General features: G+C 42.7%; 1 protein-coding gene across 2 annotated transcripts in view; it reads right to left on the bottom strand.

The window, feature by feature from the left end:
• The window catches only part of LOC142771930 (protein NEDD1-like), a 108,825-nt gene that overhangs the window by 35,917 nt on the left and 47,836 nt on the right, over positions 1-25,072 (bottom strand). For both annotated transcript variants that reach the window (XM_075873929.1, XM_075873928.1), the window contains 5 exons: positions 18,542-18,749; positions 17,546-17,648; positions 10,618-10,662; positions 6,600-6,670; positions 3,273-3,351 (listed from right to left, as the gene is read on the bottom strand). In XM_075873929.1, the coding sequence (XP_075730044.1) occupies positions 3,273-3,351; positions 6,600-6,670; positions 10,618-10,662; positions 17,546-17,648; positions 18,542-18,749 (506 nt within the window). The remainder of the gene's footprint in view (positions 1-3,272; positions 3,352-6,599; positions 6,671-10,617; positions 10,663-17,545; positions 17,649-18,541; positions 18,750-25,072) is intronic.

Genomic DNA, 25,072 nt, shown 5'->3' with positions numbered 1-25,072 from the left:
CAAAGAATGTCGAATAGTGTAGGCCGAGATGGTGCCACTGATAAAGCTCGTGACCAAGAATTTCAAGGGCTGTCATTTTCAAAGCTCACGATTCCAAATGAGTGGTCAGAAATTTTCCTGCCGTGTGTCGGGGACTGATTTCTTTAGGCTAAGTTGGAAGCCGACGCTGTTTAACATAGATAGGTAGCATTGAAAAAACTCATTCAAATCAAGAAGCAAGCTGCTGAAGGTGCTGCAGACGCCGAAGTTCTCATAAGAGGAAAGAAGTGGCGCCAAAAACTCGTAGCATGAGAAGAGGCAGAGTTGCTGATAAAGAATGTCAGCAAATTGACTTTGTGTTCCGGCCTGGGAATGGAGCTTTTAGCTATCTATAGTAAATGCCCATCGAGCGTTTAGAGGGTTGTTCTCTTTGAAGAACTGCACGCTTGTAGTAAATGACCTCAGTGCTTGTGTCCACTGCAAATATTAGAAAAAGCTGATACTGATCCAGCTTTCCAGAAGACGATGTCAGAAGATGTTTACGAAACGAAGTCCTTGCAATATACGACATAACCTTCGGAGAACGAAAGCCAAGCTTAGCAGCCCAAAAATTAGCTTGAGCTGAAAGACTTAGAGGCCTTAGATTGACGCTTCCTGACCATTTAGTATGCGAAGCAATATAAAAGATATAAAACACACAGGACCGGACAGAGACACTTGTATGCAAATAGTAGATATTTAAGCTCTATAAGTTAATACGTTGAAATTCACCCAATACTAATTGAAAGTACATCACTACTATATAAAATTTAGTAACTTCGAGGAGAAACATGTTCGGCTGGTGTAAACGACCTCATCGAATCATAGTCGGGTGTTTATGTGTAGACACGTTACAGCGAGAGAACGACTAGTGCCTATGCACAAGGGCTGAATTTCACTATTAAGTCGCATTTATAACATAAAAAGTCGTGACGACAACTCGGAACAATACACAAATCGGCCACACAGCCCGCTCACAGAGCCATCACAGTAGCGAGCGTAGCGCTCTTTTAGCCAGCAGCGCCCTCTAGTCGCGCACGGAGCGGTCATCGCTAGAAGGACCCTTTTTCCGGCGCCGAACGACACACTTCTCCTTCTAGTACACTGTAACACTACTGTTTCATCAGGGCACTTTTGAACAGTAGGAAGGGCCCAGAGGAACATGCATACAGTATGTCACACCTGGCGAAGGATCCAATGTTGAATGGACACAAGATAAACCTGGTGTGAACAGCTCAGAATATGCCAGCATCCTAAATAAACTTTAAAATTGTTGCGTTACTAGGAAATACACCTCTATCCATGAACATTCTCGGCTGATAATGTTATAGGAGCTTGGTCGCCATGCCTCTATTGGTCGCAGCTTGTCTAGAGGGGGCTGGCGGGGTTTACACCATTGTTGCCAATGTACTCTTCTCCAGTGCCCCTCAAAGTCGCTGCTCTGGTCGCTTCTCCAATGATTCCAACAAAGCTCACTAGACGGTGCACCACTACCCAAGGCGTCGGTTTTCGATGGCACGCGCGCTCGCCTTCTCTTACTTCGTCAACGTCGCTCTCGTCCCTTCGAAGGCACAATGGCACGTGACAAGTTCCTACAATAAGTGTTACGCACACGTACCGATATCCTCTCAAGCCCCCTCACTTGCCTGCTCTCAGCTCTGATCAAGAACGCCTGATAGCTCTACGTCTGCCATTTATGAGCCTTAGGGATGTGACTTCCGGCAGCGACCAGTATGGCACCGAAGTTTGGCATCGAAGGCAACAAGTGCGAATTTTTGAAGTCCGAAAAATCGGTCGACGACTGTACAAAGGTACGAGCTGTATTCTGAACCCTGTCAAGAAAGAGCACGTGCAATCATGCCCACCTGCTGAAAGCAGGCTATTCCTGCTAGAGTTAAGTCCGTGCCACCTGCTACAGCAACAATTTGTTTCTGAAGTACTAGTGTATTCATTTTCTTAGCAAGCTTGTACTTTTTCTTTTAGCTTTTTATTCCTGTTATCCTTGATTCAAGACAGCTCTTAAAGGGGAACTTCGGTGCATTTTCACCCATACTGAGATAATGCTGTTTTCAAATAGTATTGACAGTCCCGAAGAGATAGGGTTGTTTCATACTGCCCAGGCACTTGTCAATCATTTCAATGTCAAAAAACGACGAGTCAAAACGGAAACCGAAACAGGGAGTGGTTCTGTTGTCCATGGTAGGTATCCTACGACGTCACAAGAATCCGTCGCCCACGACGTCACGAGATCCACTACACTTCACCACGGCTGGCCAAGGTGCAAACATAGCTCACGTGCCTCGATTTTCTGATGCGCGAAAAGCAAGTTGGCGATGTCATAGAACGTGGAATCAAGCTGCGCCGCTCATCTGTACTTACCAGTGACGAATTCAGCGATGATTGTAGCTACTGTCTGAGTATGGAAGCATTGTTTTTTGATTTCGACCCTCTGGCACCTGAAGCATCTGACATGCCCCGAATTTATTTCCTCGTTGCTCAATATTGCAAGACCCGCCATTACAACTACCAACACACTTATAGAGCTGACAGAGCTGAACTGCACTCGCACTGTCGTCACCTCGTTGGAGAAAGCGTACTCTGCATCCATCTGCTGGGAAAGGCAAGGTTTTTGAGAAGAGAGTAGGCCCTGACGTCATATACACAGGGCGGCCCGTGTTTACAAGTGTGATTCCAGAATCAGGTATCAATTTTAAAATTTGTTTTCTAAAAAAATAAATAACTCATGGTTGTATAATTTGGCACATATCACCATGGTACCAATGCGAATACATGTTAAAATTTTTATTGAAATTGGTGAATATCGAAAAAACACCGGAGTTCTCCTTTAAGCCTTTAGATAATGCAAAGTGGCTATCAAATATTTGTAGTAAGTCAAACCTCACTTTAACAAAGTTGCATCTTACATGTTTTTTTATATCCCAAAATTCGTTATAAAGGTAAATTCCTAACACTATGCTTATTGCAAAACGAGTCTTCATTTGCTTTATTATAAGCAATATTTCATTATATTTGGGTTTGTTGTATTGAGGTTTGAGTGTGTAATTATTACTGTGGGCTTGATTTACCATTATGCAATGTGATTTTTTCTTTAATATTTCAGCTTTCCGTCTATAAAAAGGGTGTGCATATTTGATTCAGCATTGTGTATCGGTGCTTCATTCAACATGGCAATACTTTTGACAACTGTTGTTGGGTTTACCAGGAGAGAATCAACTGAAGTCTGCTGTACTTACGAAAAGGCTGCTGATTGTAAACAGAGGGGGAGGTCCCTGAAGTCCACGATGCATCCAGAATGTTAGATTCATGTGGCTTCTATGAGAAAAAAAAAAAGTACTTGTGAATAACGTTGCCGATAAGAGACATGAAAGATTAATGAAGCCATAATGCAATACAAAAGCACAAACGTGCTGCAAACGTACTCTACTCATAAACTTTTGTATTTGAGCCTGTTGGTTTACCGTTACTGTTCAACTAACTACAGCAAACACCACCCCCAACAATGAAATTTCTGCCATACGGAAAATTTGTTTTAATTGTCATTCAGTTGCCTACCCCCTCAAAAAAAAAAAAAAGCCATAAACAAAGGTTTCTTCAGAATGAGTCATTTTGCGGAATATTCTCACTTCAACACAGTGACCATGCATACATCTAGATTGTACGATGCTTTTGCCATAGGAAAGGTCAACTACAGATCAGCGACTCATCAAAATAAAACCAGAGAGATTCTAAGTGGAAGTAGACTGCAACAAAATTGCACTCCATCAGTCGCACAGTCTGAAACACTGCAGGAGCATTGCACTTGGCAACCAACACAACCATTGCCAACTGTTTTTGCAATCTTAGATGAAGGTGATGCTGTTCTTACAGGGGCCCTGCAACGCTTTCTCAAGTAGCCATAGCATGGATTCACTATTTGCCTCACAAAATCATTGCCGCAAAAATTTTTTAAATCCGTCAAGTGCGAGCGGAGTTGCACAGATTTGTCGCACGCTACAATTGCATTCTCTTTTCTCTCGTCCTGACAAAAGCGCTAGAGACTACGCAGGGAGAGATAGCGCGGGGAAAGAAAAAACATACTGCGGGCCTCGTGACCTTGAGCGCTTTTTCTAGTTTTTTTTTTTCCTTCCGATACTCGGCTTTTCAGTGTGATCGCGCACACATGGGTGGGCAAGTTGCAGCCTCCCCCTGTAGGCCCCGCAACGAACAAGAGCGCTATGCTCAAATCCGCCAATGGCTATTCAAACTGCAGTAACGAGTGATTTCTGAACTTGATCTGTCAGTTGACAAGAAAAAAGAAAGCGGTTTTCAGCTGACTTTGAAAATTTATGGTGAATTATGGGCAACATATTGCGCTGCAGTTAAACCTGCTTATAACGAACCTCCATATAACAAATTTCTGAATATAGCGAAGCTTTTCTATTCCCCGCCGTCGCTCCATAGGAGCACATGTATTTGCGACCTCTATGTAAGATAGTAACTGCGGGAGACAACCTTGATATAACGGATTTTCGCCACGGACACTCTTGGAATTTCGCTCCGCATTTCGGCTTTTTGGTACGAGCATGCATCTTTCGCCGCTGCCCCGCCGCCGCCGAAGTGGTGGCGGCGGGCACGGGGGCTGCGTCCGTTTCAGGCGAGCAGCCCTCCCCCTCCCCCACTCCAAACCAAAATAAAAAAAAAACTACTTTCGCGCTTTTAGTTAGCGTCAGGTATATGGGGCCGCACTGCATATGGAGGGCGCTTTACCAAATAGTTTTCGCGGAAACCGCGCCTGTGTCCGTGTCGTCTGCTCTTCGTTTTCGACGCCATGCACGCGCGCATATGGTGTGTCCCCCGGTGACGTTTTGCTTTGCTATTTTGTTATTGTGATAGCAAATATGTATATGGGCAGTTTCAGCTGGGTTTTTGCAGCCTATGCCTTCGTTCACCGTATATGTATAGTATATGTATATGTACCTATATATACGGAAACTCAAAAAGAAAAAAAAAAGCAGCCCGCCCTCGGCGCTCAGCTCGTCAAGATGTGCCAACGGGCGCCTATCTCCCACGCGTACTTTGCCCCGCGAATGCGGAGGGGGGAGAGGAGGGTTAGATGCATGTGCGCGCGCGCTCATCCTTCGGTGGGGAGAATTGCGGGCCTTTGACTTTGACCGGAACGATTGCCTTTGCTCTTTTCACACAGTGCCTTCGCGTTGAAACCGCACTGATACTCACCGAGATAGCAAGCGCGCAAGCGATCGCGACCGCTCTTAATATCAAAGTTCATTATCGCTACTCGAGCGACCCCCTCCCCTTGTTGCTTCAAGCTCGTTTAAGACAGGTGGTTTACTTTGTTTGAGCATTTGATGGCAGTTCTAACACGCGGGAGATGTTATGCATTTTCCAGGCGATAGGGATCGGCCGACTCATTTGATTTCTGTTTCAGCAGCGCTCACACGCTTTTACCCACTTGTGAAAGTTAAACCCGTGCCACACGGGCGGAGAAAATGGCATTTACCTTCTAATGCCTTCAGATTGAAGGTCATTCGCGCGGTGCCACACAGATGAACGAAATGGCATTCGCCAAAATGCCATTCGTCACCAAATGCCATCGCCAGAACTCATTCGACTGAGAAATGCGTACTCTCGACGCCACAGCTGATGAAGTAACTGTATAAAATGACGTTTGATCCTACTGGAAAAAAACTTTTTGCGTGTTTTATTTACAGTAATCACTTTAAAAACTGCTTAAAAACTTCTCTTCAGCTGGTAGGCGCTGTGAAATAAATGCGCCAGGCGCCATTTTCTTTCTACGCTGCGGATCACACTAGCTTTGGCTCAAGTTGCTACACAGTCGGTTGCGAAGTCAGGAAACAAAGTAACGAACGAAATCTAACGGCAGCGTAATATGCTTATTTATACTTTTATATATTATCGGATGTGTATGAAGCTTGTAAACGCTTGTTTGTTTTTTTATTGCTCCTCATCCGATGGTCACAAGGAAGGTGCTGCGATCGACATCATCAAGTCAAATGTCATTCGCTTTGGACGTGTAGCAGCGCCGCCGGAAAAAATGTCATTGGGGAACTGAATGCCTTCGCTACCGAATGTCATTTTCTATGCCCATGTGGCATGGGTATTACAATGCACAGGGGCAAGTTGTCAATTTGGACTTTTTGCGGAACATGGCGGCGACACCGAGAACCCGCCGAGAGTGTCCATATAATTGCTATCGCAATAATAATGCAGTTTTTTACTGTAAAATGAGTGTTTGGGGTTAGCTCTGCCTTCAGCCCCCCTTTTGTTTTATTTGCACGTTTCTTTTCCTAATTTTCGTACCAAACCTGCATATAACAAAAACCTCTTAGTAATGAATTTTTCTGGGAATTTGTCAATTTCGTTATATCCAGGTTTAACTGTATATTATTAGCCTCGGGTATTCCCGGAAGCCTCAACTACAAAGTGGCAGCATTTTCTGACCATGCTCAAAAAGTATTGCAGGGCCCTTTTAAGTGCCACACCGATCAACCCCTAATTGCGTATTTGCAATTAGGGGTCAAGTTAGAGCACCGTACACTCACCTTGAATACTTCGTCCGACTCGGACTGGCGTGTGCCAAGCGAATCTCTGGCAATCTTTGGAACCTGGCCAGCTGCATATGTTAAAAATGAAAAGGAGAAAAAATATGTTGCACCTCAATCTTGAAGACTAAACCAATATTAATGTTGCACTTATAAAAATTGACTAATGCTTCAAAAATTCATTACAAACAAGTTTTGATTATATGCAACTACGTAAAAAAAATTCAACAAGAAATGCACATATTAAACGAAAAGGAAACTGAAGGCGCTGCTCACCCAAAAGAGGTAAAAAAACTGTTCTCCGATATCAATCACTTGATGGATTTTTGCCGTTGTCATGTTCCTAAAAAGTCCAAATTAATTATGTCCTCCTGCACATCGCGAGTTCTACCTGCACATAAAAGCGTGCTAGCGGAGGCAACGAGCGCTGCGGAAGCGGAGATCAAACAAGCCAGCCCTTCACTTGGAGAAGGCAATGACAACATCCTACCCTCCTGCCCCCCCACTCCCACCCCCCCAACAGTATGTTAGACCTGCCATTGAATGGGGGGAGGGTGAGCTTGCTTGTGCAGCACTGAACTTAGATTTTCTACAGTGAAAGTTGTTAAGAGATCACAACTCGGGGCACACGCAGTTGCACGTGTCTGCCGCCGCCCCCAGTGTCCGTAACCACATCGCGAGAAATAAGAAAAAAAAAACTCGCACCAATGAAACAGTGGGGCTTGAACCCGGTTTTGCTAGGTGCCAGCCTAATATTCTACCACTGAGTTACGCCGATGCTTGTAACTTATCAAACTTGCCTTAGGCAGTCATGACCTAGCACTAATGGCACAGTGGGGCTCGAACCCGGGTCCGCTGGGTGCCAGCCCAGTATTCTACCACTGAGTTACGCCGGAGCTTGTAACTTGTCAAACTTGCCTTAGGCAGTCGTGACCTAGCACCAATGACACAGTGGGGCTCGAACCCGGGTCCGCTGGGTGCCAGCCCAGTATTCTACCACTGAGCTACTCCGGTGCTTGTGAGTTGTTGTCAAACTTGCCTTAGGCAGGCTTGATGTCGGTAGCGCAATCGTGTAAATACGACTCATAAAGCGTTTTACAACAGTGAAAGAACAACCAGTCGTCGCACAACGCGATTAGTGTAACAAGTGGGCCGCCCAATGCTCCAACCCATTACAAAAGCTTGTTCTTGTTTCCCTATTAACTGTGGCGCATACCCACTTCAACCTTAATTTCTCACCGTTGTCAGCCACTGCATGGACAATTGGCACAACATTTTTTGCAAGTCTTTAGCGGACACCACGCTTCTCAGAAGACTGACGAAAAATAGCATAGCGAATGCTGGCCTACTACCCAAAAGTTTATTATGAACGCCCTAGTGGGTACCAAGCACGTGTGTTTGCAGCAGTTACCCAATGAGTGTTTTGAAAACTCTCTGAAAGGCCGCTCTTCTAGCTTTCGCTGTGAATGTGCTGTGCCTACCGCACCGGCCTAACGTTTTTTTTAAGGGTGCGGTTGTGATCGTTCGCGCATGTGCCATCTTGATAAGTGTCAGCATATGGCTCATGTACCCTTCGATGTGCTGCGCTCCCAGCAGTAAGTGTGTGAAACATTTCTACCTGGAGCGGCCGCATTCTCTTACACCAGTGTTTTGTAGAGTTACGTGACATCACACCGAAAAGAGCTAGCTACCAGCCCTACTACGTGGAGCACTAGAATTTGTTGTGAATGTATTAGTCATTTTGCCCTTGCAGTGAAACTGACTTTGTTGCCCTAGTGCTCTCGAGGAATGGCAATCCTGGACAACGAGGCCTCTGAGATTGGCCTGGGCAACAGGACGAAGCGTTGCCAGAATCTCAAAGGCCACAGTCTAACAAACCCACAGCGCAGCACAAGACATCAAGGCGTGGAACAAGTGGGCCTCCAAAGACCTGTCATTGTCCCCATGGCCTTCAACAGTTTCTACCAGCACCTAATCTGACATCTCCTCTGTAGTGACAACACAGTTGTCTGCATAAAAATAAAGAATGCATAGCTCAACATTATTGGAGGCCACTCCACGCGCCAACAGTAAACTCATGAATGCATGCGTAGCATCGAAAATGAAGGGCGAACGACACGGATACCACAGAATACAACTCAGAAAAGTGCTCTCCATATGAAGAGTGGTCCCACATATGCGGCAACGAGAGCTTGATGTGAAATGACGCAGATTTCTTTTTTTTTTTTCAGTAGCATCAGCTGGTGTCACTTTAACGAAGTGCAGTTCAAAGAGACTTCTGCAGCAACCAAACAACAGTGGTGCTACTAAGTGAAAAGTACTTTTCTTGTTTGCTTGTTTGTTTCAAGGGAGAGGGAAGGCATACTAGGCGCTCACGCTTTCATGGTGGCAAGAGCAGCGTGGGCCCACACGCCCGCCTCGCGCGCACTAACGAGCACTCTCTTCCACCTCGCAGTTGCCGGGGCTTCAGCGTGCCGCCGCCGCTTCGTCATCGGCGAGGCAACCGCAGAAGATGCTCGTACTAAAACGACAAAATTTGTGGCAAAATCACTAGGCTATTGAAGGAGATCAATGGCAAATGCATGAACGATACTGTATCCTTAGTCCTAATGGTTATCGACTGTCGTGCTTCGGTAGTATTGGCAGGGCCTCTCTAGACCTCAGTTGTACGAGACTAAAACCATGAATTGGTCTTCATCTTTGCCTCACAAGAAACACCAAACCAGTTCCTAGAAACAAATATCAAAAGCTAGTCTTCCTACTAATGCAGTCAACAGGCGTGCATAAAGAAAAAGGAAGTCGTGACTCTCTATATCCTGTTGTTTAGGAGAACAAATTTTATACCGTAACTTGTTTGATTTGAAAATGAAGACCCGATTTTCTCTTGAACGTTTTGCGCTAAACTATCTTAAAAAAAGGGAGGGCTTTTAAGTTAAGAGATGACAGCAAAGCATAGCCTTTCAGATTCATTTCTGTTAATTGGGAGGCGTTGTTTGCAAGGTATTGACGAAGACATCCCCTTTCCTTTTCAACTAGGAAAGTAATTGATGGTGAGTGAACATTGAGAATTGTTGCAACAAACCCATTTTTTCACAACCTTACGTCCATTGGAGTGTAGCGAATTCTTTTCATAGCTAAGTACACAGTACACTAAGCATTAGCCCACAACCTTCTTCCTGTGGCATGCTAAAGCCCAAAAATGCTCAATATACTCAAATCTTGATATAAAGAAGCTAGATATAATGCAATATCAATTATAATGAAATAAATAAACAATAGTCTTCCAATAGACTCAGTGTCAAGATTACACCTTTAAAAAAATTTTTTGAATATAACGAACCTTTTTTTTTTTTCCGTGTAAGACGAAACTTTGTTAGAATGAGGTTTGAGTGTAAATGCTTGCTGATCACTTGGCAGTATCCAATGCTTACCACTCCCCTCCTATGACTGTATAAAAGTACAGACTGCTTTAGGTTTCGTCTTCACAAAATGACAAACTGGCTCGAAGATAAGTGCCGAAACCTCTGCACGATTATTAGCGACACCACAATCGCCAAGCTCATCTAGTTTGGTCAGCTGTAGTTCTTTACGTGCAGAGCACACAGCTGTTCTTTCATTTCACTGCCGACAAAATGTGCCTGCCATGGCTGGGATCCAACATGGAACCTAAAACCTAGTAGGGTGATGGCATAAATACCGAATTGAAGTAATCATATCTGGGGTTTTATGTACCAAAACCACAATGTTATCATGAGGCACGACTTAAAAGCAGGGCTCTGAAGTGTCAACCATCTGGAGTTCTATTGTGAGCACCGACATCGCACAGTACATGGGCCTCTAGCATATCGTCAACATAAAGATGCGGACATCACGAATGGACAAGATTGAACTTGCAACTTTCAGGTCAGCAGAACTTGCGACTTTCAGATCAGCAGCTGAGCCCCGTAACCACTATACCACAGTGGCAGACTACTGAATTAAAGCAATAGGTACACAATGACCACGCACAAGAACTTACCGAAAGGTGTTGAAGCCTTCACAAGATCCCCGGCAGCTTCTACATCTGAAAGAAGGTCGGGAGAGCTATGTAAGAGCCGAACCACTTACTGCAGTTCAACTAAAGCTGCACCACATTGCCCCGCGCGCTTATTGCTTCTTTTTTATTTTATGTAATCGCGCTTCCTTCACGAAAATTCAACCAGCTCCATGCAGCCGACGTTGATCAAACAGCAAAGCTGGTGGCCTATTTTGCTTTGCCAGTCATTTTAGCCAATTGAATGAAGCGGGATTTGAATGCAGAGGGCTTATTGAAAAGGGAATGAAGAGGGTAAGTGAAATGAGAGCAGTGGGGAGAGTGGTAGTGGACGCAGTGGCGAGTTGTGGGACTTGTGTGAGTAGTGGCACATGCCCATTTACGATCTACCGCAGCTGCTAGATACGAAAGGCTCGGCTAAGAACAACTTCGCTGTTAAAGTCTCATTTCCAACACTCAATGCAGGCTGTACCACAATGCATGGTAAGTTCACGATTTGTTTCAGACTGTTTAAGATTACGCACAGGGCGCGAGTAACCAAGTTCATTGTACAGCTAGCGCGAGCACCAGTGATAATGCTGAATGCATTCGATAAGGCATGTATGAATACATTTCACAGACAAGCAGACTACCAACAACAAATTTCAGTGCTTGCCACCTTCGCTGTGATTTGAGTCCTACTCTTTGAACTGGGCGCGAGTTCACCCAATAAAAACATTTCATCTTTACTGGCTGAATTGGGTTTCATCATCATCGCAACCATACGACAATATGAACTTTTGCACAAAGCCATAGGCAACGCCTCAAATCTTGGGTGCTTCATGCAAACATTTATGAGAACTTTACACAACATTGAGTCCTTTACAGGACATTCTCGCAGCACATTAGTTCAATATAAAATAATGTTACGAGTAACTTATTTATTAAATTATTTCCAATGGACCGTGTTCGGTGAACAAGATGGCGACAGTTCATCAACAACCAGCAAACGACGTTGTCTTTCTCTTTCATGCAGCAAGGTTGTGCCGACTGTTGTGTATCAATATGCATGATATAGACGAATCACCAACACAATATCCATAAGATACCATGTTGAACAACTGGTCAAGTAACTTATTCTCTAGTGGTATGGCTAAGAGGTAGTTTCTACAATGTAGTGATCATGGTGATATAATCATCACTTTTTGTTTTGTTTTTTCAACACACCTAACTCACTGTGCACAGGCGCCCCAATGTGTCACAATAAAAGTAAACTTTTCATTAAGTGTTGACAAAAGCCAAATGATTGCTCAGACTTTGAAGCGAAGCAGTGATGTTAGGATAGCTAGACTAGTAATGCATTTATCAATAGACATCCCAAATGAGGAAGGGCGCGATAGCAGCCAGCATTGAACATGTTATCTGTTCGCTGACCAATCATTTTTAATCGTCGGCTATTGATCGTGAAAAGAGAGGAGTGGACCTGCAACGTGGTGTGGCTGCTTCACAATGGGCCTCCTGATGCTATGGCCATTCAGCAAAAATGCCTGTTACTTAGGCTTGTGCGAATAAGAAATTTTTGGTTCAAAGCAAATAATGATTTTGGTCAAATAATTTTGATTTGAATCTAATTTGAACAGTATATATATAGCATATTATAAATAAAAATGGGTTTGTTAGTCATGACCTGCTCAATATTTTTCAAAATTTGAAACAAAACCTATGCAAATGCCTTTTTCTTTTTTTTTATCAAAGAAAGAAAAAGAGAACTTTCGGTAGTAGCAGGACACGACTTTCAGTAAAATGCTAGTGATAGCCTGTAAAATATGTAATTTTTCAAAATTTGCTATACTTAGAGCATATAGGTCGCTATAATGAGCTTTTAAACAGAAAAATATTTTTAAAAAAGTGTATCAATGCGACAGTAATATCATCATTTAACTTTAAAGTAGGGCTTCACGGAAATGCCAACTCCTCCTGATTATGTGTTCTGATGGCTCAGCATCACTTCACTGCAGCGAAGCCACTTTTACAAAATTTACACACAAACTAAATACACGCTTGTTCAGGTACTTTCACGGCTCAGCATCACTTCACTGCCGTGAAACCACTTTTGCAAAAGTTACATGCGAACTAATATACACTTGTTTAAGTGCTTTAAAGACTTAGCACACCTGCGCTGCATTAAAACCACCTTTACAGAGTGTAACATGTGGACTTGTATGCATTTATTCATTCATCTTGAATTATTCAAAATTTTCAATAATTTAAATTCGATTGGGAGTGAATTCAAATACTGCATTAATAGTTTGAATATTCAAATATTTGCACGCACTTAATGTTACTGATATCTGCGCATATAAAAACCATATTATTATTGAGACGACATTAAAAAAAACAGGCAATAACATGAACTCAGAAACAAGGACTCATAAGGTAAAGAGCAGGGCCTTTTAGGGGTTATTTACTACAAGATCGATTACCAACTAAGATGTGCTGGTAAATGAAACAGATAATGTATATCTGAGAAAAAGTGTCAACATTGTTCCACTATTCACATGCTATTTCATGGACTAAGCACAAAAAACTAGATATTGTGCCATACATGTATCATTAACTTTCGCAGATTTCATTTAAGATGTTTAGAAACAAAGACGACAGACATTTTAGCGGCATGTGTGTACCTATTAAAAAAAATTGTTTTAACTATGCACTATTCGACGTTTCAAGAGAGCTACCCGCAGCGTTTCTGGAACAGACGACTGCCCATTGAATTGCCACATTTTTTTGGCCTAGATGTCACGATCCTCTACAGAGAGCGCGTTTTCTTGCCGAGCCAACTTGCACGACAGAAGCTGCATCGGCATCATGGCTTACTTGGGATGCATGCACGAGCATTTCTTACATGAAGAAAATCCTTAGCCTGTGGCTGAAACTTTTGCAGCCCCGAGATCAAGCTGTACATGTCCTGACGCCAGAGGTATGGTTGATTGCCAGTGATACACTCAAATCTCAATGTAACGAACCTGGATATAGTAAAATATCGATTATAACAAAGTAACTGAAGAATATTTTTGCAATCAATATATAGTTATGAATATGCCTTTAAATAAATTTTTGAATATAATGAACTTATTTTCATTTAAGATGCAACTTCACTATAAAGAGGTTTGATTGCACTTTTTACCACCAAACCCAAGACTGGCGCAATTTGACACAATTTCCATCGATATTATCAGGACAGCACAGTGAATCTGATTTGGCACACTTTGGTGCAGAAGTGAAATCCCAGTCTATGTCTTCAGAACTGCATTGCTGTCATATACGACTGCATTGTCAACAGTGTACTCATGATGCATAGCTCCCAAGGGAGACAGGTTTGTTTTCACTGTGCATGTGGACCTCACGCACATTTAATAAAATTCATGCCATGAGCATTTATGTAACTCGCAACCGTGATTTCTTCGAAAGCAGATGCAAAGCTTAGTGCCGTTTGACTTCGCAATGAGCTCGTTGCATTAGGAAGACATAGGAGGCTACTGAGAGTGAAAATTGTGAGCCTTTCTACTCTAAGGATGGATGGCGACTTTCCGCACAACGCTGACACAGAATTTCGAACCAACGGCCACACACACCCTGCTACTCCATCACTAATATCTGTCCGGAGTCCCTTTTTTGAATTTAATGCATGCTCCTTTAAACTTTTCTGTGTGAGCAGCATTTTCCGTTTCACCACAAGAGACTTGTCCGGCGCTCCGAATGCACGGTCTTAAAGAGATAGTGAACAAAATTTTCGCCGCTAACATATTCAGCCAAAGTGAAAGGTGTTGAAATCGACAGACAGAACCTTCAATTTCAGCCAGAGACTAGAGGAAAGTAATAAGTTTAATGCATTTTAAACTGTCCTGACAAGTAGCCGCATCGTGAACTAGGGTAAGTAGCACTAGGCGATACTGTGTGCACCGGAAACTGACATGACAACAATGCAGCCATCGCCCGTGTCTCTCAACCCGCTCAGCTCCCACAACGGTTTCTAGAACCACTACGAACGTTACGGGCAGTAAACAATGCTCCCAACTGAGGTAATGCCCTTAAGAGTGGGGCACGTTTCATGTCTCTGCCAAAGAGCAGGATGTAATAAAGAGATGGAGAAAGGGAAGTGGCCGAAAAGAAAAACATGCACCTCGAGTTCAACACAGCAAATGCGATGTCACGGCTTGCGTGGGCGTGCAGTCGCCGCATGCTCATCATTCTCCAAAACTACAGCCAACCGTTCAAAAAAAAAGAAAAGACATGAGCTGAACTTCTCCTTGGATTAGTTGGTATTTCTCACTGTACGTCAGTCTGCTGCTAGTAAAAGCCACACACACACGAGACACCCATGACGTCCTGCTGCCCATGTCGTCACCTTCATGTCATGTGTGCGTGGCTTTTTACTAGCGGCAGAATGACATGAAGTTCAAAATCATGCGAAACAAACTCTGTTTAATCAGAACAGTGAAGTCTTCCCAGAAGAATCTCATCCTTGCCAAACTGACACCGAACAATTTTGAACGAGTGTGGCTCATCCGCTTGACAAAAAAGCTTTTCATTATTAGAATGAGCATATCGGAATGACGAAATTAATCTCGGAATGCTGAGAATTCTCTTTTTTTTTTGTTGTTATTGACAAGCAGGTAGTCTGTCTTTTTTCCCCACTGGTACAGTGAAATCTCGGTAGAACGAACCTCACATTAATGAACTTTCCAGATCAACGAACTTTTAAAAATCTCATGCTGACTGCTAATAGTTTCAATGTAGAATTATTTCACTACTAGGTACTTCAGAATACTGAACTTTTCAGAATAACGAGCATTAATTTAGTTCCACGTTATATTAACAACACCTCAGTACTGCGATATCCGTCGAGACTACAGGAGCGGTACGCAAGCAAACGACAAAGCGAACGGCCACCTTGCTTTTCGGAAGACGCGCGACGGTGTGGAGAAAAAAAAAACGAAAAAGCGACTTTCTTTTTTGTTGTTGAAACGCCGACGTTGCAGGTTTACAAGCGGGCGCAGAGGCGAGGGCAACACGGGAGGGCAAGGTCAGCGAGGCAGAGTGGGAGTTGCGGAGCAGGAAGCATGGGCGCGGAAAACCAGATACAGCGAGAGAGCAGAAAACGAAACATGAGAAATTTTCTGTTTTAGCACTTTTTTTTCTTTGAAAGAGGTGATGACAGCCGTGACACTTCGGGGTTTTTTTTTTTTTTTTTGGAGGCCTTGTTTTTTCAGTCGTGTTCATCTCTTTTCGGTGATTACTTATCGCGTCTGCAAAGCAAGCCGGTGTTCGCGCTGCGGCAATACTATAAATGAGTTCACCTCTGCTTACGACGAAGCAGAAGCAGTTTTCACTAAGCGAGATAATAGATATTCTTCGGTAACTGGAAGGCAAAAAGCAGGCTGTTGTGACCAAAGAACCGAATCACACCGCAGGAATTTGGATGAGCTGGAGGCTTTCGCGCTGCAAAGTTTGTGCTGCTCGCGTCAAAAAAAGAAAGAAATCACTTTTTTAAAGTAAACGTGCATTTTTTGGTGTTTACTTGTGTCTGCGCTTTTTCTCATGAAACGAATCCCACCATTGTAAGGGTAAGTTGTTTTGGTCGGTGAAAAATAAGTATTTATGGTTAATTTTCGAGCGTTCACTATAACGACCTTTCAAAATAACGAACAAATTTTCGCAGTCCCCTAAAGTTCACTATACCGAGATTTCACTGTAATTTAAAATAACCTTCTTTACAACAATTTTACTTAATAAATTTTTTTTCCTTTTTTTTGAAGGGTACTGGCACAAAAATTGGGCTCGCATTTTTTTTGCCGCAATGTGTTGCTGGGGGCCTGTTAGACATAACACAACACATAGTTTGGTGCAGTACATGACAGATAATTATTTACAGGCCCCTCATTATAGACCAGTTTCAGTTTCGATTTGAGAGAGCTCCAAAAACTAGACGCCGCCGGGTGCAACTATTGCCACGTATTGTGTTCAGCCCTCGAACGCGTCATCACACAAAGCTGTGACGCATTGCCCCCCGGTCCACATCAAGAATTCCTTTCTAATAGCCATCAGGACTGAAGTGTTGTCAAACACAAAACTTACAACGTGTGCGCTGCAATTGCATAAACTGCTGGAACAATCGCGGCAAAAAAAAAAGGCAGCTATGACATAATCACAACTTGTTTTATTGACGGCAGAGTGGTGACGAGGAGTAAGTAAGAAAGTCCCCAGGGGGTCCCTTTAGACAGAGTCAGTACGTTCGAAATTCTGACTTCAAAATTGCTGTAATATGCCTTCCAAGCTACTCGCTGTTGATATTTTGCAGATGGTTCACGCATGTTCACGGGAACTAATCCCAAAGGCTATCTCATTCGCGAAATTTTGTGTCAGTACCCCTTAACGGGAAAGGCTTCCTTTCTAGAAGAAGACTATCCAATGCAATCTTTTAAAACAGTAGTTACCCAAAATCAGAAACAGTAGAAACCTTAAAATCATAACGGTTAAGGGCAGGTAAAAAAAGCCCATCAGAGATTGAGATTTGGTTATGCGCTCAGACCACATAGTGAAGGATGCTGCAAGACTATAACCGCAGTGTGTGGTACAATGCTTTTATAAAAAATAATAAGACTTGAAGAATCATTTGTTAAACAAATGCATACTTCATCAGCACACTTTTATTCGTCATTTTCTTAGAATCCTTCGTAATTCGACACTTTGTTAAGACATTTTTCTTGGTTTTGTGAAAAGTGAAACAATTATCTGTATAGCTGTATATCTATTTTACATTTTTACACATTTAAGATTTTCAGTTGCATGGTCGGAGAGAATCAAGTGAAAATTTTCCTAGAGCAGAACTCGTGCTCCACAATATTTGACACGACGTGCACGCCGCACTCACCGGAGTCGAGGGAAAACCGGATGGGAGGACAGAGTTCCTGCCGGGGCTGATAAGAGGTGGTGGTGGCCGCTTCGCTCGCACAGGCCTTCACAAATGCCATCATCTGCGTGCAAACGCCACCTGTTTCGAAGTGTGGCACCTACTGTCTGAGACAAGCTAAAATAACGCACTGACAAATGTCCCCAGTCTCCGTTTTGTAGGTGACACCAATGCTCTACTCCTTTTTATCTTTTCTTGCGTGGCTGCCTTGGCTTCTCTGGCTTGAATATGTTTGCTGTTATCGGACATATCATTTTTTTCACTTCTTTTGTATATCGAGGGCGTACTGAGTGGTTTAAGAATTTTTGACGACGCATCTTTTTTAGCAACCAGTGGTCACAACATCTTTCATCGGTTCCTTTCATCATGTTATCTTTCTGTCGTTTCAATGCGTGCCACGAAGAAGGCTTTGCGTTTGAAGTAATAAATCAGTTGAGAGTTCAGTGCTGCATGTGTGCGTTGTAGCGAAATGGTGCTGTTGCTAGTAAAGAGATGCACAATCAACTCGCAGGGTCGTATCAACTTTGACGATGCCCGGGTCATTGACACAGATGGTAGCCCCACAAAAAGACAAATTTTTAGAGTTCTGGAACATTCAAACAACACATGAAAATATTAAACGATCAACTGGAACCTAATCAAACGTATACGTGCACGGTCTGTGGAACCAGTGACAAAAACACCCCAGCAAAAAAGGAACGACGGGAAGAAGAACAGTGGGTAGGGGGACACCACCAACAAAAAGTCACTTATTTTGGAGCAGGCCAAACAGTCACCCCTGAAGAAGAGATCGAATTAGCCCTGAAACGTCAGGTCAAAGTTTTTAAATTTTAACTTTATAAACTCAGGAATATAAGTTTTTTTACCCATATAGGTTAATAATAATATTAATATCTGGGGTTTAACATCTCAATACCACCATGATTATTCCTATGCGTTCCAGTTCAACATCCTCACCTCTGCCTCCACTTCCTGGTTTCGCATGGTGGCCACAGCCAAGACCGTTTTGGAGTGGGCGTTAAACACGCTGGGCGGAGTCTGTCTGGTGTTGCGTAGGTCGTAGAGGTAAACACGCCCAGACGTGCCTCCAGCCAGGACACGTTGCCCATCGGGCAGAAACGCCACCGATTCCAGGGTCTCCGGTGTGGCCACACTTGCCTCCTTACTGCACAACACGGCACATGAAACAGTCATGTAGGTCAGTTTTGATGCCGGACCTGCTAAAATATGACAACAGTGTAGCACTGAGGTTCACCATTCATCTTGTCATGTGCCGAGAAGGCTTGTGCCAATAGTGAATTTTAGGTTCAAAGCGAACTCGAACCAAAGTATGCTATAGGTTGAATAACTTCGAATCGAATTCGAATAGTAGATATATATAACTCATATTAAAAAGAAAAATAGGAATACTTGTCACGACCTAACTAACCAGTATAATATTTTTTTTTTAATTGAAGTGAGGCCTGTGCAAATGCCAATTTTTCGTATCAAAGGAAGTGGAGACAACTTGGAATTGTAGCAGGATTTGACTTTTGGTAGAATGCAAGTGATATCCTGTAAAATATGCAATGTTTTAAAATTTGCTGTACTTGCAGCATATAGGTCGGTAAAATGAGCTTTCAAGCTAGATTTCAAACAAGATTTTAAAAATCAATGGGAGGATAACATTTTAATCTAACCTTGAAGTGGGGCTTCGCAGCAGTGCGGATTTTTCCTTGGTAAGTGTTTTCACAATTTGGCATCAATTCACTGCAGTGAAACAACTTTTACAAAAAGTTGCATAAAAACGAATATATGCTTGACAAGGTGCTTTTACTGCTTAGCAGCCCTTTATTGCAGCAAAACCAGCTTTACAAAACGTATATATGGATTAATATGCACCTACTCAATCATTTCGAAGAATTCGAAATTTTCAATAATTTAAACTCGATTTGAAGCAAATTCAAACAGTGCATAATTTGTTTGAATATTCGAAGCATTTGAATATTGTGGGGTCTCGATGTGGAAAGCGCCACGCTTTTGAAGCGAACGGACGCAGCAGACGCTATCGGAACAAACCACACAATCCACATTTATTTAACTGCTTTTAGAACGGCGATATTGTCAGCCAAGTAGTCATACATCAATTGTGCTCAAATATGCTAAAACAAGCTTACACATAACTATGCAACACTCAACAGCATAACAAACACAAGGCGGCATCGCCAACGTCTGATTCACCACGGGGGCCCCTGGCAGACGGCCCGTGGTGCCGTGCACCAGGGACACACTGCCAGAGACAACCGTCCCCGCTAAACGCAACGTGCAAAAGAGACTCGCTCAATTCTCTCGTGCCGCCACCAAGGCTTGCCACCAGAGGTCACCGCCGGCGCTACCAACCTAACCATGATGATGATAGTGGTGATCAAAGATCGCGAACACAACGCCATTTACCACTTAATAATATTTACCACTGAATAATTGTGAACCCAAAATACGGCTTCTGCGCAAGACACGTGCACCACGCTGCACAAACAACCTTACAGGAAGTGTCATCACTTCTCTAATATTTACACAAGCCTAGTGCCGAGTATTGAGAAGCAAACCAGTGTTAAACCGAAAGAGCGAATAACCATCATGCACTATATTATAGCAGAGTGACTTGTTGGGCGGGTTGGTTCATTCTTGACGTAGCTTATGGCGCGAAAATAACACGAGAGAAGGACAAGCGCAAGTCCTTCTCTCGTGTGTTATTTTCGCGCCATAGGCTGCGTCAAGAATGCACATTGTTCGTTCATGCCTGGTGTACCTGTAAGTAGTACTCTGCACATTACAAGATGAATGAACATAAACAGGCTGGATTTATCGAGGACGACAGAAACTTGTATGCGCTATCACGGTACAATGCAGAGTACTGCTATCGTGCTACACCACGGGGCAGAGGATCCGCGGTTTTTATTAAATTGTCATTGTCATACAAACGCCGCAATGACGTTACAATTTCTAATATGTCCTGTGAATCCGTATGGGTAGAATTTGATGAGTGTTTTCTCAGTCAATGGCCAGAACACAGTATTAGGGTGCATTTATCGTTCGCCAGCATCTTCACAGTCCGAGTTCTGTTTTCAGTTCGATAAGTTGTTGCACATTATTATGAACGAAAACAAAAATATCATCATCTGCAGAGACATCAACGTAAACAATATCGACCTTACTAGTCAGTCATGTTCTGATTATCTCGGGTGTTTACATGGCTACGGCTTTGAATCTTTAATAACCACTCCGACCAGATGTGACATAGCAGGGTCTAATACGTTAATTGACCACATATTACCCATTTTGCTACACACAATACAGAAGGAGTCATTGAGCACAGCATAACAGATCATTACCCTTTATTCCTGACTTTGGGCACAGAAAATTGCAAGTGTAAAGAAAACAGAGAGAATATTTTTCAATGCTCAGAAATTCATATCTATGATACAACGAATTGACTGGACCGTCGTAATAAGTGAATCCTGTGCTGAAAAGGTTTATCAGTTATTTTTGACTACAGTTACACAATGTATAACTGAATGCACCACGGTACATATCATGGCTCGCCATATTAGTAATCCCAGAAAACCTTAGGTTACAAGGGCGCTACTTCGAGGTATCTTGAAGAAAAACCAGCTTCACAAAAGAGTGACTTGTGAGCCATTTAACTCTGAACTTAAAATCGTTTCAAGAAATATTCCAACACGCTTGCAGCCGCACTTAAATGTGCAAAACAAGAATATTTTCAGAAAAAAATTTGGATAATGGCAATGATACGAGGTGCAACTGGCAGGTCATAAATGAATTCTTAAATAATAAATGTCGTGAGCAGATAACGAAAATTATAACTGAAGCAGAAATATACAGCCATCTAACTGATACCGCCAATGCGTTCAGTGAGCACCTGTGAATCTCTGAGAAATCCCTCATTACCAACATTATCTCGTCAACCTTATTCTTTCTTCTTGCGACCTACGAGTGCAGAGGAAGTTCTTCGCGTTACAACTTAACTCAAGTCCACGGGACCTGGTCTTGACTCTGTTCATCCATCTCACATCAAGTTAGTCTCTAGTGAGCTATCCCCTGTCATTGCAGATATTGTTAACAAGATGTTTAAAAGCAGGCATATTTCTCCCTAAATGTTGGTAGAATAACACCTGTTCCCAAAAATGGTGATCGCGAACTTCTGAGTAATTATAGGCCCATTTGTATTCTTCCATTTTTCAGCAAAACAATCGAGCGTCTTATGCATACAAGATTAATAGCCTACCTGGCAAAGTTTAACCTGTTGACATCTAAACAGTACGGCTTACGGCCTGGCTATTCCACTGAGCTTGCGCTTCTAACCCTCACCGATTAAATAAAAGGGGGCAATCGACCAAGGCTTCGTAGTTGGTGGCGTATTCATAGATTTAACAAAAGCTTTTGACAATTAATCACAAAATTTTTTCACATAAACTTGAATCGTATGGCATAACTGGCCCCGCACTTCAATTTATATCTAGTTATCTGTGCAATCAATAAAAGTTTATCCAATCCAATAAAAGTTTATCCAATCCAATCCAATCTGTGCAATCGCACTTAAGTTGTTCAGATTGATGGTAAAGTTTCAGCAGCTAAGAAAGTAAATCAAGGTGTTCCTCAGGGCTCGATTCTTGGCCCGCTACTCTTTTTGCTATTTATTATTGATCTACCTAATGTTTTGACCGCTACAGACTGTATCTTATATGCAGATGACAGACCATTTTTACTTACGCTAATAATGTCGATGAGCTAAAACGAAACATTAACTTGGATCTACATAATATAAGTTCCTGGTGTCGAATGAACATGTCAAGAATTAATCCATCAAAAACCGTTTTTATAGTTTTTCATTCCTTCCCGACGGTACTTTCAAAATCTATATCTGTGCATCTGGACGATAATTTAATTCCCATGCCCGACAGTACAACGTTTCTCGCTGTAGTTCTTGACCGGCACATGAAATTCAATCTTCATGCGCAGTCACTCATTCGCAAGATAACCTTTGGAATACACGCCATAATAAAAACTCGTTCATATTTTCAGCGACGCATAATCCCCTCCCTTTATCATGCATATATTCACAGCCATTTATCTTAATGCATATCAGCCTGGGGTAACTCATATTTGACCCACTTCAACCAACTACAACGCCTACAGAATCAAGTACTTCGCCTCATGACTTTCAGCCATTTTTTAACCAATGCAATGCCACTTTATCAGAATTTAAATATACATCCTCTTTATCACCTCTTTCAGCTGAAGTTATCAGTTGTGACGTATAGGCTTTTTCACGGTAATGTGCATATAGATGGCGTTGTCGTGGAAAGCCTTGTAAAGAAAAATATTTTTAGGTTTTCCGAGCTTCATAACCGCCTTCTGCCTAACGCTATGTTCACACTACGGTCGTAAGGCGTCGATTTTTCATAACACGCGTAAGCGGAAGCACAACAAGCGTATGCGTCTAGTTCAGACTGTGAACGTAAAGGTACCAACGTTCGCAACGAACGCATAAATCGTGGGTGAGAGTGTTAAAGGCTAGGCAACTTTTACGACTGGATACTACGACCGTTATGACACAGCCAATGACCGATCAGCTTTCGGTTTTCAACAACCGGTCACGAGACCTGACAGGACTTCCGTCCTCCCGGCTGCAGCAGCATCGCGGCGGCGATGGCGGTAGCTGCCGGCGCGGGAAGTGCTACTTCGCCATTCCGCGGTGACGATTGGGTTGGCTTTGTTTGCTCGCAACGTGCGTAAAAAGTTGTTCCGCGCTGCCTGCCGTACTGTCTTCATTTGGAATTTCTTCCAACTCGGCCAGCGCTCGCGTGTTGATGGGAGCCATATTGGACCGCTAGTGACGTCGATTCTACAGCGACAAATATGATTGGCCTATCGTAAAAATCGTAATGTACGTAGCTGTAAATGTGAACAAAGGTATCGACATAACTGCGGTAACGCTTTTTATAGCCGTTGCGTTCGATACGCCGAACGAGCTGTTACGCACGTTACGACCGTAGTGTGAACATAGCATAAAGTTCGCACAAACTACAGCAGGTTCACTACCACACTTACAGGAAACAAGCTGCGGAATTCCCTTCCTTACGTAATAAAATCATCAACCACAGAACATGCATTCAAAAACCAAGTAAAGAAATATTTTTTGCAACAGTTATTTTCATCTTAGCAACTGCTTTTTAATGTAGCGATAACAATTGCTACATGTTACATTGTTCTTACGTTTTGTATTACAACTTGCGCTTGTTTGTTTTTGAAAGTTTTCTTTTTTACCTTGCTAAACATATAAGTATTTTCTACTTTCGTTTTTTTGCACTGTGCTTTTTTTTTTTCTTACTAAAGATACCATAACAACTGAATGTTGTATATTTTGTTTCTTCTCCAATTAACATCATGTATGGGAGCTCACAACTTGTGTATGTTGTTTTCGTGCATCATCTATGTGTGAGCAGCGCGCTGCACGTTTCGATCAGCTTGCCGTTCTCAGAATTACATTCCAAGTTGTTGCTACCGCATTCATTGCTTCGCCCTTGTGATGAAACTGTGACTTTTCATTTACATGACAATGAATTTAATAAACAACATCAGATACGCATTCAGGCCGTTCATTCTTGAGGTTCTTTTTACACAAGCAATGCTCGTCTTGAAAAAAAAAATGGCTGCATGGGAGAGGAGGCTTTAGGGCAGTGCTTGCTCCATCATGGACGCTTATTTCAGATCACCAAAAAAAGGTCGGGGGGCACTTGCTCGTCATTTCACCGTAGTTGATAACTAGCTTAGTGCCAAGGCCATGTGTCCCTTACTATCTAATAACTGAATTCCACGGACTTACAGTAAAGCCCACTTCAATGGGAGAGTAGGTCCAGTGGAGACAGTGACAGGCAACGCAAAGCCAGAAATGCTAAATGTTCACGATGCCACTGCAAGCACGTTCATATGAGAAGCTGTAATTAGTAGGTCTATGGAATGCACAAGTTAACGTTGGTGGAGTGCATTCGGTTATTTAAAAAATTTGACGTAATTGCGCTCTGTTACGTCCACAAATCGATCCACACAACATGCTCCAAGCACAAGTGAACAAAACATACGGCCACTTCCTAGCCAAAATACCTGAAGGGGCCCTGCAACACTTTTTCAGCCCTATCAGAAAATGCTGCCAATCGGTCCATAAGGCTCTTGAGAACATGCGAGCCAAACATTGTTACATAGCACGGGGCCTGAAGTTTATAACGAATATCCCCAACTTCCTTGCTTCAACAGTTTCTTGGTGCAGAAAACGAATGAAATTAAATAAGGTGAATACAAACAAATGTGAGAGAGTCCCTGCGAGGTGTGCACACTAAAGAGTGCAAAGCCTGAAAGAATTATGACCAGCAACTCGATACTGACATGTGCTTATCCCACAAAATCCTTTGAGAATAGATCTTTTCTCCA

Source organism: Rhipicephalus microplus, chromosome 9 (genome assembly GCF_043290135.1).
Source record: "Rhipicephalus microplus isolate Deutch F79 chromosome 9, USDA_Rmic, whole genome shotgun sequence".
Classification (NCBI taxonomy): Eukaryota; Metazoa; Arthropoda; class Arachnida; order Ixodida; family Ixodidae; genus Rhipicephalus; species Rhipicephalus microplus.
Note: the sequence above shows the minus strand (reverse complement) of the source record. Positions and strands in the feature narration are given on the sequence as shown.